At 58.6% G+C, this 13,045-nt stretch overlaps 1 protein-coding gene across 1 annotated transcript; it reads left to right on the top strand.

Moving 5' to 3' along the window:
* The first annotated feature begins 3,475 nt into the window (after positions 1–3,475).
* LOC139824111 (uncharacterized) lies at positions 3,476–4,717 on the top strand. The gene has a single exon (XM_071796602.1). It carries the CDS (start codon positions 3,476–3,478, stop codon positions 4,715–4,717), a length of 1,242 nt encoding a protein of 413 aa, XP_071652703.1.
* Positions 4,718–13,045: the final 8,328 nt, after the last annotated feature.

Raw genomic sequence — 13,045 nt, 5'->3', positions numbered from 1 at the left:
GGGTAAAAACTGGACCGAATCGTCGCGGATCGGCGTGGAGCTCATCATGGTCGTCGTCGCGGGAGCTCAACCGTGCCTGACGCAACTCTCTTTTTTCCGCCGTCGTGGTTGTCCTGATTGGCGCGAATACGTCGTCGTCCTCCCCGTAATCGCGCTCCAGGTCGGCGCCAGCATCGTCGTCGTCGTCGTCGCCGTTCTCGCTGTCCTTCTTCGCTCTCTTCGTCGCTTTCATCTTTTTCGCGAACGTAAAGCCAGCGCCGTCGTCGTCGTCGATCTTGCCCGGTCCTTTACCCCTACGTTCCACGTCATCGACGAGCTGTTTCAGAGGTTTGACGATAGGCTCGTACCTCTTTTCTAGAGCGATCTCGCTCTCCATTTTCCCGGCCCTGAGAGCGGCGTACTTCCTGCGAATCGAGGCGCGCGTCTTGGCTATCTCTCGCGCGGTTTTCTCCTCCGCGATCGCGCTCATACTCGCGTCGTTCGTCGTTCGACGAGGCGCACTGATCGGCTCTACAGCACGGCGAAGTCGTGGAAGCCTAGTCTGTACCGTCCGCCTCGCAACGCGCTGTCCTTGTCTATCACGATAAAACCGTAGGTGCGCCGCCAACACTCGCGACAGAAGGCGCGAAACTCGTCGTACGACATGTCGATGTTCACGTGATCGTCGTACACGTGTCGCAGATTGGTGCCATCTTGCCTGAACAGGATTAGCAGATTTGCGTTATTGCGCACGAGATGTTTTGGTATCTTGGCGTACGTCTGACAAAGATAGAAGCAATCGATATTCGAATGTCGGCCCATAGAAAAGTACTCCCTCATTCTGTTCTGTTTGTCGCAGGCCACGTCGTCGAAGACGAAGACTGAGTCGGGAAGCGCCTCGTCGGGCGGAACGACGACGCGATTGTCGGAAACGCGTGATAGCCGATCTCGTCTATAGGCTCGAACAATCGTTCGAGGTATCGATACTTCGGTTGTTGCAGAGATTTCGAGTGCACGTATACGTTCTCGAAACGGAGACCGTGCGGTTCCAGCAGGGTCAGCAGAACGTTCGTCTTACCGCAATTAGAGGGACCGCAAATGATGCAACGGACGACGTTCGGAAGGAGAAGACCGTGCCGGCGCGATTCTCCGTTTCCTCTCTCGGTCGCGCCCGACCCCGCCAACGTTTTGCGATCCAGATTCGAGACTCCTAACATCGCCGTCTGTTGCACGAATTGCATGTTTGCCCTCTCTCTCTTTCTCTCTCGGGTTTTTTCCGCGAGCGCGATTTCCGCTCGGTTCGTTCGCGATGAGTCTCTCGATCGCCGGAAAAAGGGAGGGAAGCGCGGACGTCGTTTCGCTTCGTCGCGCGTGCGCAAACGCCTCGCGCGCGGGTATAAGTAACGCGAGCGTGTCGCCGTATCCGTACAAAAAATTTATTTTCTAAAAGCAACGATTCGTTTGCGCGCATCGGTGAGATGTCTCACAACCGTGTGTTTCCCATACTGGTGGACAGTTACGAAATTCTCAATCTAACGGCGGAGGAGTTGCAATACGTTCCGAAGGTCCTTCTGTTGCGTCAATTTGGGAGACGTGCACCTGTTGTGGGACCGTTTGCCGGAACATATACAAGGGGATCCCGAGGTGCAGAGATATCGCCCGTGCATGCAACACTACAATCGTCCGTGGCAGCGAACGCACATAGACGGTCCGCCGCCGCTCATCAAGGACTGCCACGAGTGCAATCGCTTTCCCTCTATGAACGGTGAGTCATCGACTTCCCGTTCGAACTAAGAAGAAACGAATCCTCCTCCCGCAACCGCGACCGAATGCGCGGCACCGGTCTACTCAATCGCGCGATAAACGCTCTTCCCTTCGAGCTGCACATACCCGGTTTTGTGGGCCCGGTACGCGTCTAGCGAAGAGACTAGCGCGCGGCGAAGAAGGCATCAATCCGTTGGACGCGGCGTGTCGAGAGCACGACGTCGCGTATTCGCGAAGCGGCGAGCTCGTTGAGCGACACGTCGCCGATCGACGGTTCGCCGAGAGGGCGCGCGAACGCGTCACCGCGAGGAATTCCACGGCCGGTGAGAGACTCGCTGCGGCGGCTGTATGGGCAGCTATGAAGACAAAGACGAAGCTGGGCATGGGTATGGAACGCAAAAGGAAAACGAGAAAAGGAACGGGATTGAGGAGAAGCGCGAAGACGAGAAGGAAGAAGCGGAGGATACTTCCGACGGCGAAACGCGGCGGCTTCTTGCCCTTCTACCGATGTTGGGCGCTCTCGGTTTCTTGATCGGTGGCGCGGCCGGCGTGGCCAAAGCGGTGAGCGTCAACAAAGCGGCGCAAAAACAACTCGACGAATTGCAGCGACACAATCGCGCGATGGAGGGTCGCGGGTTGTACCTCGCGCCGTATAAGAAACGCGGAGGTAGCGCGAGGAGAGTCGTTAAAAAAAAACCTTGCGGAAGAAGACGACGTTAGCGCATCTACCTCCGTACGGCGTCACGACTAACGAACAGCTCGATCGATCGGCGCGTCGCCTGCGCATATCGTTCTTCCGCGGGGTGTTTATGCGCGACGCTGTGCCAACGAGGGTGCGACGCGCGGAGTGCGGCATCGTGAATTTCGACGACGAGGTGGGCCCGGGCACGCATTGGGTCGCTTACGCGAAAAAAGGGAACTCGGCGATCTACTTCGACGCGTTTGGAAATCTCCGTCCGCCGAGGGATCTCGCGCGGTATCTCGGCGACGGTGGCGGCGAGAGCGCGGTCGTGACGTACAATCGTCGCGCGTTCCAGACATTCGATCAGAGAATCTGCGGACAGCTGTGCCTGCAATTTCTTCGCAAGATCGATTGGGGGAGCGGCGGACGATCGACGTTCTCCCGCGATGTCGCTGACGCTCACGTTGACCGGGACCAGCAGCGTTTTCACGGCGAGTCACTTTCCCGCTTTGGATCTGAGCGACGGCGAATACGAGCTGGGTTTGGCGACTTTTGAGACGTACAATTTGATACCTTCTACAAGTTGAAAGTTTCACCGGGATATAAACTGTCGGAGACTCCGACGCAGATCATTTACCTCCCGATCGTCGCGCGAAACGTCACCGATATCACGGTGCGAGTCATGGATCAGAAAGATCGGCTGATCGACTTTCGCGGCGAGGAGATAACGATTAGACTGCACGTACGTCGTCGTCACGGTTAGTGTGTGTGTGTGTGTGTGTGTGTGTGTGTGTGTGTGTGTGTGTGTGTGTGTGTGTGTGTGTGTGTGTGTGTGTGTACGTATCCCTGAAGAGAGAGCGAGAGGAGGGATGCTCGTTCTGAACGGATCTAGCCCGTTCTACGACGAGATCGGAAGCGTAGGGAAGAGAAGAGGCGGAGGAGGAAGGAGAGCCGTTCTCAGCAACGCCAACGTCAGGTTCCTACGATCGCTGGGTCTCGCCGTGAGAAACGCGTTACCGCCGCGTCGTTTTTACTTCAAGAGGAAAAACCATGGCCGACATCCTGAGTATCGGCGGTGAGCCGATCTTCGACGAGCGCATCGTCGGAATCGAGACTCACACGTATAACCCGTACGTCAACACGACATTCGGGCACAACGACGAGATACGAATACCCATACAGCAGCAGGATCTGTATATGCTGCCGTGCGACAGTTTCCTGTACGTCGAGGGACGACTCAACGACGACGGCGTGACGAATGAGGAACAATACGCGAAATTAGTCAACAACTGCGTCGCGTTTATGTTCGACGAAATTCGATACGAACTCGACGGCGTGGAGATCGACCGGTGTAGAAACGTCGGCATAACCAGCACGATAAAGAACTACGTGTCGCTGACCATCGAACGAGCCAGAAGACTGCAGAACGCCGGATGGAGTTATCCGACGAGCGAATCGAATCTGAACAACGCGTCCCATCAATTCAACTTTTGCGTACCTTTGAATATTCTTTTGGGTTTCTGCGAGGACTACAGACGCGTGGTGATAAACGCGCGACACGAGCTTATCCTGATACGCTCTCGTAGCGACCACAACTGCGTCGTAGATCCGAAGAAGATCGTGCCGAGAGATCCGGCGAAGGATCCTAAAATTACGTTGCTGAAGGTGCAATGGCGTATGCCTCACGTGGCGCTAAACGACGTGACTAAATTATCGCTGTTGCGAACGTTGGAGAGCGGACGATTTCTGAGCGCGGGCTTTCGCTCTTGGGAATTGTACGAATTTCCCCTGCTGCAGAGCACGACCAAGCATTCGTGGGCCGTGAAAGCCGCGCCGCAATTGGAGAAGCCGCGATACGTCATATTCGCGCTGCAGACCGGACGGCGAAACGAATTCGCGGGCGACGCCTCGAGGTTTGATCATTGCGCGCTCGCCAACGTGAAATTGTATCTCAACTCGGAATTCTATCCCTACGACGATGTGAACGTGGATTTCGAGAGCGACAAGTTCGCCGTGCTGTACGAGATGTACGCGAAATTTCGAGGAGCGTACTACGGGGACAGTCGCGACGACGCGCTCTTCTCCCCGCGTGAAATCGCGCGGGTAGCTCCGCTCGCGGTGATCGATTGTTCCCGTCAAAACGAATCGGTGAAGAGCGCCACCGTGGACGTGCGCATCGAGTTCGAAAACAAGGAAAACGTTCCGCCGAAAACCACCGCCTTTTGTCTCATCGTTCACGATCGCGTCATCGAGTACAGTCCGCTGACCAACGTGGTGCGCAAAATTATTTAACGGAAATTGCGGTTGTGAGGATACCTCATCCGGGAAACGGAAAATGCGATTGTGAGGATACCTCATCCGGGAAACGGAAAAATGTAGTTGTGGGGTTGCTTTATCCCGGAAACGAGGAATATATAAATTCGCGGGTTCCTTCCATCGTTCCTCAGATTCTGTTAGAAACGAGCAACTTAAACGAACGTCTATTCTCTAATTTTTTCCAACGCGCGCTGACGCAATGGCAACAGCGGCAACGACGACGACGATCTTCGTCGACCTACAGGGATTCACGGTGGGCGACAGATTCATCGCGAAGGAGGTAGCCGTGCTGCGAAGCGAGACGCGCGTGCTCGCGCATCACGTGTTTCGCGCGCCGATGAGTTGGGATCCGCTGACGAGCTCCGAGAAAGCAAGGGCCAGTTGGTTGATAGCGAACCATCACGGCCTTCGTTGGGAGGACGGTGACACGGACTATCGCCAGGCGAGGACGATCATTCGACGCGCGGTGTGCGACAACCTGGAAGAGTCGTGGGAGAGAGAGGAGTCGCCCAGCGCGCGAATCTACGTAAAAGGTCTCGAGAAGAAGAGATGGCTGCAGGAGATTCTCGGCGACGTCGACGCGACGATCGTGACCGTCGACGCGGAGTACGACGACGTCGATCGGTTGGAGTTTTTTCGTGCCGATCGCGCGTTTTGCTGCCGGCGTCACCAACGGTGCTGCGCCATGGAGAACGTGATGAAGTTGCGCGATTAGTGGATCGAGCGACGCGAATGTCTCGCCAGCATCGACTCCGCAAATTTAATGTAAAAAAACATATTATATATTGCTCGTTTAACATAATTACATTTTTTAATGTATTGATCATTTTTTCTTATTGTATTACTCGTTTTTTATTTCATACATATTTGTCTATCTATATTGTATTTACTCGTTTATTTTACTCCATCATATACGTATATTGTTTTATCTATATTTTATTGAATAAAAATCGACGTAAAATCTATGAACAACGGTGTTCCTCTTTTCGCATACCTACCCCGTATTTATATACGTACATTATAAGCTACCGAGTGCGCGAAAATGGTCGGTCGCGGGAACGCGATACCTCTTAACGGGATAAACAGAGGGAAAACGAGAGCGCGAGGCAGGTACGACATAACGAATGAGCGATACGGGAGCGCGATAATACCGAGTGCGTAATAATGGCCGGTTGCGGGAACGCGATACCTCTTAACGGGATAAACAGAGGGAAAACGAGAGCGCGAGGCGGGTACGACATAATGAGTGAGCGATACGGGAGCGAACGAGAACGCGAGGCGGGTACACGATAACGAACGCTGACGCCGACGGCAAAGCGGATACGAGCGATAACGTTTAGCGCGGGACTAAGTGAGATCGGGGCGTCGATTAAAAACGCGGTATTTTTTTTTTTTTTTTTTTACATGGGGAAATCTCCTGCCGGGTTCCCGAACCTGACCTGCAGGTCCGGTATATGGCCCGGCAGCCCCCTCAAGTGTTGTGAGGGGGAAGACCCCCCCGGCCCTTCGGGGAGAGGAACGGGGGGAGTGTGGGATTCCACGCGCGCGTGCCGGTTACGGGGGGATGCACCTAGTGCTTGCCCCTAAGGCAGGCGCGTGACCTACCCACTAAAACCCCATGGGTGTCCGACTTAGCGCCTTGGGGACGCCCCGGGAACTGGCTATCACTACGTCCGGGGCGTCTCCAGCGCCTGGCCCAATGAAAGGCCCGCGTCTCTCGCGCCTACAGCTCGCGGCCCCACGGCCGATCTTTATCCGTTGTGTGGCGGGGTGTGACACCACCTCACCCCGCCACTCCTCTCGTTGTTCCCGAGAGTGTGTTCGGCGCCCCGTTCACCCCGCCGGGACGCCGAACTTCTCATCCCCCGATGTCCCCCCCTCTCGTCAAGGAGGAGACCCGGGGGTGCTGTACCACTCGTGCCGCTGGTTGTGCGGCACTGGCGCCCCCTGCGTCGCAGGGAGCGCCGCGAGGATCGCGGTGATTCGCGGGCCTCGCGCTTCTCTCTTATTTATGCGAGGGATCCGCCGGTTGGGGAGGAGGATCTGCCTCCCCCCGGCGGATCCGCTCATCCTCTTCTTTGCGGGCCATCACCGCCCCGCAGAAGCTGGTGAAGGCCCTCCACCTGGTTTGGTCCTTGACCATAGCCGCCACTATGGCCGGGAGGGAGAGGTCTTGGCCGACCTCCCCCTGTAGGACACGGCGCTGTTCTGCCCACGCTGGACAGTGTGCCAGCGTGTGCTCCGCCGTGTCCCTCTCCTCGTCGCAGTGGTGGCACCGCGTCGTGGCCTCTTTGCCGATTCTGTGCAGGTACACACCAAAGCAGCCATGCCCGGTGAGCACCTGCACCGCGTGGAAGGTTATCCCTAGTCTCCGGCTGTCCAGCCATTCGGCCAGACAGGGCCGGATGGCGTCGACCGTCCGTCGGCCGAACTCGGCGCTGTCGAGCCAGCTCCGCCAACGTTCGACCATAGCGGTCCTCTCCTGGAGCTTTATCAACGCCAACGCCCTCGGCGGGATTGGCCTTCCCCTGGCTCGCAGTTCCCGCACGCGCCTGTACACTTCGGCGTACTGGCGGGCCGCGAGCTCTAATGGAGGAAATCCTGCGAGGGTCGCGTGTTGCCGCCGCGTGTGAGACCGTGCAATACGCACGTGACACCCGGAGGGCGATCGGCCGCTGGATTTGCCGAAGCTTCATCCTTATGCGGCTCGACCCCTCCGCTGCCGGCGCCCAAACCGGGGCGCCGTATAGTGCCACGGCGTGCACGGCCGCGGCGTATAGCCGGCGAGCACGTCCGCTCGCCCCTCCCAAGTTGGGCATGAGCCTGGCCAAGCTATTGGCGACCCCCTTGGCTCTGGGGGCTAGGCGAGCGAGATGCTCGCCGAAGCTCCAGGTGCCATCCAGCCAAAGGCCCAGCAGCTTCATGCTGGGCCCCGCGGAGACCCGGACTCCCTCCACCGTAATGTGTGCCTCGGGTGGTCTCCCCTTCCTCTTCTCGTAAAAGAAGACTACTTGAGTCTTCTGGGGAGCCACCCTTAGGCCCACCCTTCTCATTGCGGCCACGACTGCCGCCACTGCGACATTAGCGCGGGCGATGGCCTCCTCCCACGTATCGCCCTCGACTCCCAGAAATGTGTCGTCGGCGAAGCCGTTGAGCCAACATCCCGGGAGGAGAGCGATGCGGAGTACGCGATCGTACCCTAGGTTCCACAGGAGCGGCCCCAACACCGACCCCTGCGGAACCCCCTGCACGACCAGCCTTACGCGGACCACGCCATCGCGGTCCGTATAGGCCAATTCCCTGTCCCGGAGGTAGTCGAATAAAACGGCCACCAGATGAGGCACCCCGTGATAAAGGAGCGCCTCCCTTATCACCGGCCAGGGCAGGGTGTTGAATGCGTTCGCCACGTCGAACGACACTCCTAGCAACACCCTGCCCTCCTCCAAGGCGGCTCTCAGGAGGGCCTCGATGCGCTTAATGGCATCGACTGTCGACCTGCCCTCCCGAAAGCCGTACTGGGCCTCCGACAGGTTGGGCCCAGTCCGGGACAAGTGCTGGACGATTCGGTCGGCGATTATCTTCTCGAAGAGTTTGCCGACCTCGTCCAGCAAGCAGATCGGCCTATACGCCGACGGCTGGTCGGCGGGCTTCCCCGGTTTGGGGAGGAGGACCAATCTCGCCCGCTTCCACGCCCTGGGGAACCGGCCCCGCCTGAGACACTGCGTGTATATCGCGCGCAAGCGTTCGGCCAGTTCCCCGGTGACCAAGGACCATGCTCTCGCCGGAACTCCGTCCGGCCCTGGCGCCTTTCCCGCTTTGAGCCTTTTAGCGGCTTTGCGCATCTCGTCCATGGACACGCTGAACTCCTCGTCCCACTCCACGCGTGGCGGTGCGGGACCTCCGTTCTCCCTCTCCCCGGAATCGTCCGGGAAGAAGGTGTCCACTACTTCCTCGAGGAATTCAGGGTCCATGGACTCCGTTACAGGGGGCGCCCAGGTCCTCAGCTTGTTGAGCACCATGAGGTAAGGGCGCTCCCACGGATCCTCGTCCAGGGCCCGGAGGAGCTCCTCCCACGCCCTGTCCTTGGCCACCTTGATGGCCCGGGAGTAGAGCCGCTTGGCGGAGCGGTACTCCACTCCCGTCTCGTCCATTTGACGCTGGTCGCCGCTATGTCGCGCGCGTAGCCAGCGTCGCCTGGCGTGGACGGAGGAGCGCCTCATCTCCTCCGTCCACCAGTAAGCGGCCTTTCTGGGCTGCGGTCTGGATCGAGGCATGGCGGCGTCGCACGCTGCCGCCATGAGTTCCCCAATCCACCCCGCCGCTTCGTCGACGTCTTCGGAGGAGGCCGCGACGTCGCCGCTCCAGAGCGCCGCGTTGATCGACGCCCTGAACACGTCGGTGTCCACCCTCCTCCACGCCCACCTTGGGAAGCGGGCTTCCACCTCCCTGCGGCGAGCAGGAGGGCCTCCGGAGGGATGGCCGAGAGACTCATCTCTATAAAGAGATGGTCCGACATGGACTCTATGTCCTCGGCCACCCTCCAATTTCTCACTTGGCGGGCGAGAGGGGGGCTCGCCCACGTCAGGTCTATTATTGATCCCCCCTGCCGCCTCACGCAGGTTTGCCTGTTCCCCGTGTTAAGCACGACGAGGTCCAAGTCCGTCGCCCACGTCTCGAAGATCCCGCCCCTCCTGTTGGTGACCGGGGAGCCCCATAACGCGGACTTCGCGTTAAAATCCCCGGCCACGACGATCTTTCTTCGGGCAGGCGGGATCCCCATTAGGCAAGCTCTCAAGCTCGCCAATACCCCTTCGTACGTGGCCACGTCGACGTTCGGCGATATGTATACGCCGGCCACGTACAGCTGACCCCACCGCACCACCGCGTAGCCGTCCCCAGCCGCGAACTTTGCGCAGGGGACGGGATCGCGGGTTTGCCTCCACGTTATGGCCACCAAGCCGCACCGACTGCCTGCCCACAGAGAATGATTCTGCGGTACCCTGTGCGGCTCGGCGGCCACTCCCAGGCTGCAGCCCCGCTCCGCCATGGTGTGTAAGAACACGTCCTGCGAAGCGGGGCTACGGTTTAAGTTTGCCTGGAGGATGCGGTGCGGAGGCATCAGCAGTAGCCAGGTATTCGGCCCTCCGCGACTGTCTCCTCCCTTGGCTCATCGCCGTGCGCTGCGCTGGACGTTAGATTCTCGTCCTCTCCATCCACGCTCATTGTCTCGATTTGAGCCACTTCCGGTGGCGGGACTTCCACCTGTGGCTCCCTTTCCCGGCCAGCGTTGCGCTCCGATGCCTCCTTCTCCGCCACTGTGGGGGGAGGCAGCTGTTTCTGTGGCGCCTGTTCCGCGGCATTCTTCTTTCTTCGCTGGGGTTTCGGTCCGTCCTTAGCCCCACCGCTATAGTCCGACGTCGGCGCCGTTCTCTTGATCGGCTGCCTGTTGATACGTGCCGGCGGGTCCACCGTCTGTATTCCGGTTATTGTCGGCCTTGATTTGTCGGGCCTCCGTTCCTTCTCTTCGACGTTCGTCGCAGTAGCCTTCGGCTTCCTTGTGGCTTTCGTCCTTGCCGAGCTACAGGCCTTCCCCCCAGCCCGGTGCCCCGATGGTCTTCCCAGGTCGCGGCACACCGGACAGTTTGGCGGCTCTCCGCATTCACGAGCACGATGGCCGTCCGCGCCGCATCTGTAGCAGCGGGCGCTCCTGTCCACTTCGTTGCCGCACTGCGCCCGGACGTGCCCTCCCTCCAGGCACCGAAAGCACTGGGGGGGTCTAGCCTCCAGTGCCTGGACTCTCGCCATAAACCACCCCACCTGGATTCGTCCCCCGCATTTACTGATGGCATTGATCGCCATCAGGGGGCATCTAACCCAGGCGGTGTATAGTCCGTTAGCCCCTTTACGCCGGGGGCCAACTTGGACCAGGGTGGGCGAGCATCCCCCCCTTTCAGCAATGGTCATGATGATGTCTTCACCTGTAACCGAGTCCTCGAGATCCATTAATCGGATCTCCCCGGTCTTGACAGGCCTCGTTACTTTTACCTCCGGCCGATTCGCGAACAGATCCCTCAGTCGCGACGCCAGCATGTCCACCTTCTGGGCGTTGTCTTTTCCGGGGATCTCAATAATGAGGCCCCCGGTTTGCGCCCTTTTAGGCCTGAATCCCTCCGTGAACCCCAGTTCAGCGGGGTTTATTTTGGCCTTTGCTTCTCGCATTATCTCCTCGTAATTGGCCCCCGCACTGGTAATTACGATGGCCGCGCTACGAGGAATCCTCCTTTTCGCCGTTTTATTGGCTTTTCCGGTAGTAGCGGCAGCTCTGGACTTGTTATCCGTCTTCGACGGTTTGATCTTAGGCCCGGCCGGTATCTCCCTGGTGGTGGGAGTCCCGGTGGCTCTCTCGTTCTTGTCCGCTGCCGCTCGCTTGCCTCCTTTCCTCCCCTTCCTGCCCCGCACAGTGGTCCAGGACCCATCTGTCTGTTTTGGCGTTGCGGGAATAGTGGCAGCCTTACTCAGCTTATTCTTAGCGGGATTGGCCGCTTTACTCCCCGTTGTCTGTTTTCCGCCGATGGCGGATTTCTTAACCATCTCGGCGAACAAGGGTTTCGGTTGAGGTTGAGGTTGAGGGGGAGGGCCCTTCTTGCCGTTCTTCGGCTGGCTTTTCCTCTTCCCCTCGTTACCCTTCCTGTTGCCCGGCTCGCCCTTGGCTGCTGGTACAGCCACTTCCTTGCTCGGACCCGTTGTCTGTCCTAGCCCTAAATGCTCCGCGATTGCGGAGAACATGTTCTCTAACCTGTCAATACGAGCGTTGACTGGATCGCTCGTCGCACAGGGCTCCGCTGGTGTCGTTGGTTTTGGCGGTACAGCCTCCTCTAGTATGACACTTACCCTGCCTATCGGCGGACGTGTCACCTGCGGCTTGCCCTCTTTGTCTATGTTCGCGAGTATTTGCTGTCTTCTAGCCTCAGACTGCCTTATCTCTTCTTCCTCCCTCCTGATCTCCTCGTCCTCCTCTTCCGAGGATTCTCGAAGGGAGATCGTCTTCTTTCCCTTTTGTCTGGTTGACCTTAGTAATGGAGGGGGGAGGCGGGAGGGGGATCGGGAGCGTTCTCTTTGAGCACCTCCACCTCCATCGGGGTCTCTCCTCTCGCTGCCTTTGTTTCCGATATTTCCTCGGTCAACTTTTTGTTGTCCGCTATCAAGGCGGCTACTTGCTCCCTAAGAATATCCAGCTCGGCTTCTCTGTTGCCTTGGGTCTCTTCTCTCACGCGCGAGGCGAGGTACGTCACCGCCGCAGTGATAGTCGCAGCCGCGTCGTTCAGAGCCCCCTTGTCCTTCCCACTTAAGCTTTTCGCCGTTGTGCACACCTTGTCCACTTGGCAGACAGCTTCCACGATCCTGCACGAGAGATCGGTTGTAGGGGCCATTCTGAGCTCGTTTAACCTGTCTTGCTCCTTTTTCCTTCTGTTTATCGACAGATCAGCCGGAACTGACGGATCCGTGAGGTTCTCAATCCGCCGTGCCTCGGCCCACTTCGCCTTTATCCTGTCGCGTTCCTTCTTCTTTGCGTACTGGCCCGTGGTCACGGGTCTTCCTCTTTTTCTCCACGTTAACTTCCCGTCCACCGGGTCGATGATCATTGAGTCGGAATAGTCGGTGGGAGGGTCGTCCCCGAGAGGATCGGCATTGAGGGGATCATCCTTGGGGATCTCCTCCACGCTCACCATGGTGGAACACGAGTCCTCGTCCTCTTTCCCCACCGAAGTGGGAACGACGAACTCGTCTTCGTCGTCCTCCGAGGCTCGAGAGGCTCCCGCCTTTCGAGCTATTTTGCGAGCCCTTTTCTCCTTTACGCTTTTCGGGGCAGCGAGTTTCTTCGCTGTCCTCCTCGTCTTCACGACGGTAGCATCTGCCGCCCCGGAGCCCGTCGGCAACCCCGGAGTTAGCCCGTCGTTCGATGACGACGGAAGGAGGCCGGGACAGTACCCCCCCTCCGCCGGGCCCTGGGGGTCCGAAACCCCTGGGCCGGTAAGTTTTCCTTCTTGTTTGTGACTCATCATGGTTCTTTTGAAGGTGGTTTATTCTCGGAGTGGCCTTCTCCGAGACGGGTTGCTTTCGCCACGGCTAACGAGCCCCGTCTACCCGGGTTTTTAGCGTTTTCCTTCGTTGCTTCACCGGCCGTCGAGCTATGCCACGGCGATATGCCGCGCGGCCTCGGCGGTCCCAGCTGCCGGACCCCGACCCGGGAAACGTCCCGGCGGCTCCGACAGCCGTCGCTCCCTTGTGAGCTCGGATCCCGGT

The sequence above is a fragment of the Temnothorax longispinosus genome, unplaced genomic scaffold (genome assembly GCF_030848805.1).
Source record: "Temnothorax longispinosus isolate EJ_2023e unplaced genomic scaffold, Tlon_JGU_v1 HiC_scaffold_27, whole genome shotgun sequence".
Lineage (NCBI taxonomy): Eukaryota > Metazoa > Arthropoda > Insecta > Hymenoptera > Formicidae > Temnothorax > Temnothorax longispinosus.
This window is presented reverse-complemented; position numbering and strand designations above follow the sequence as displayed.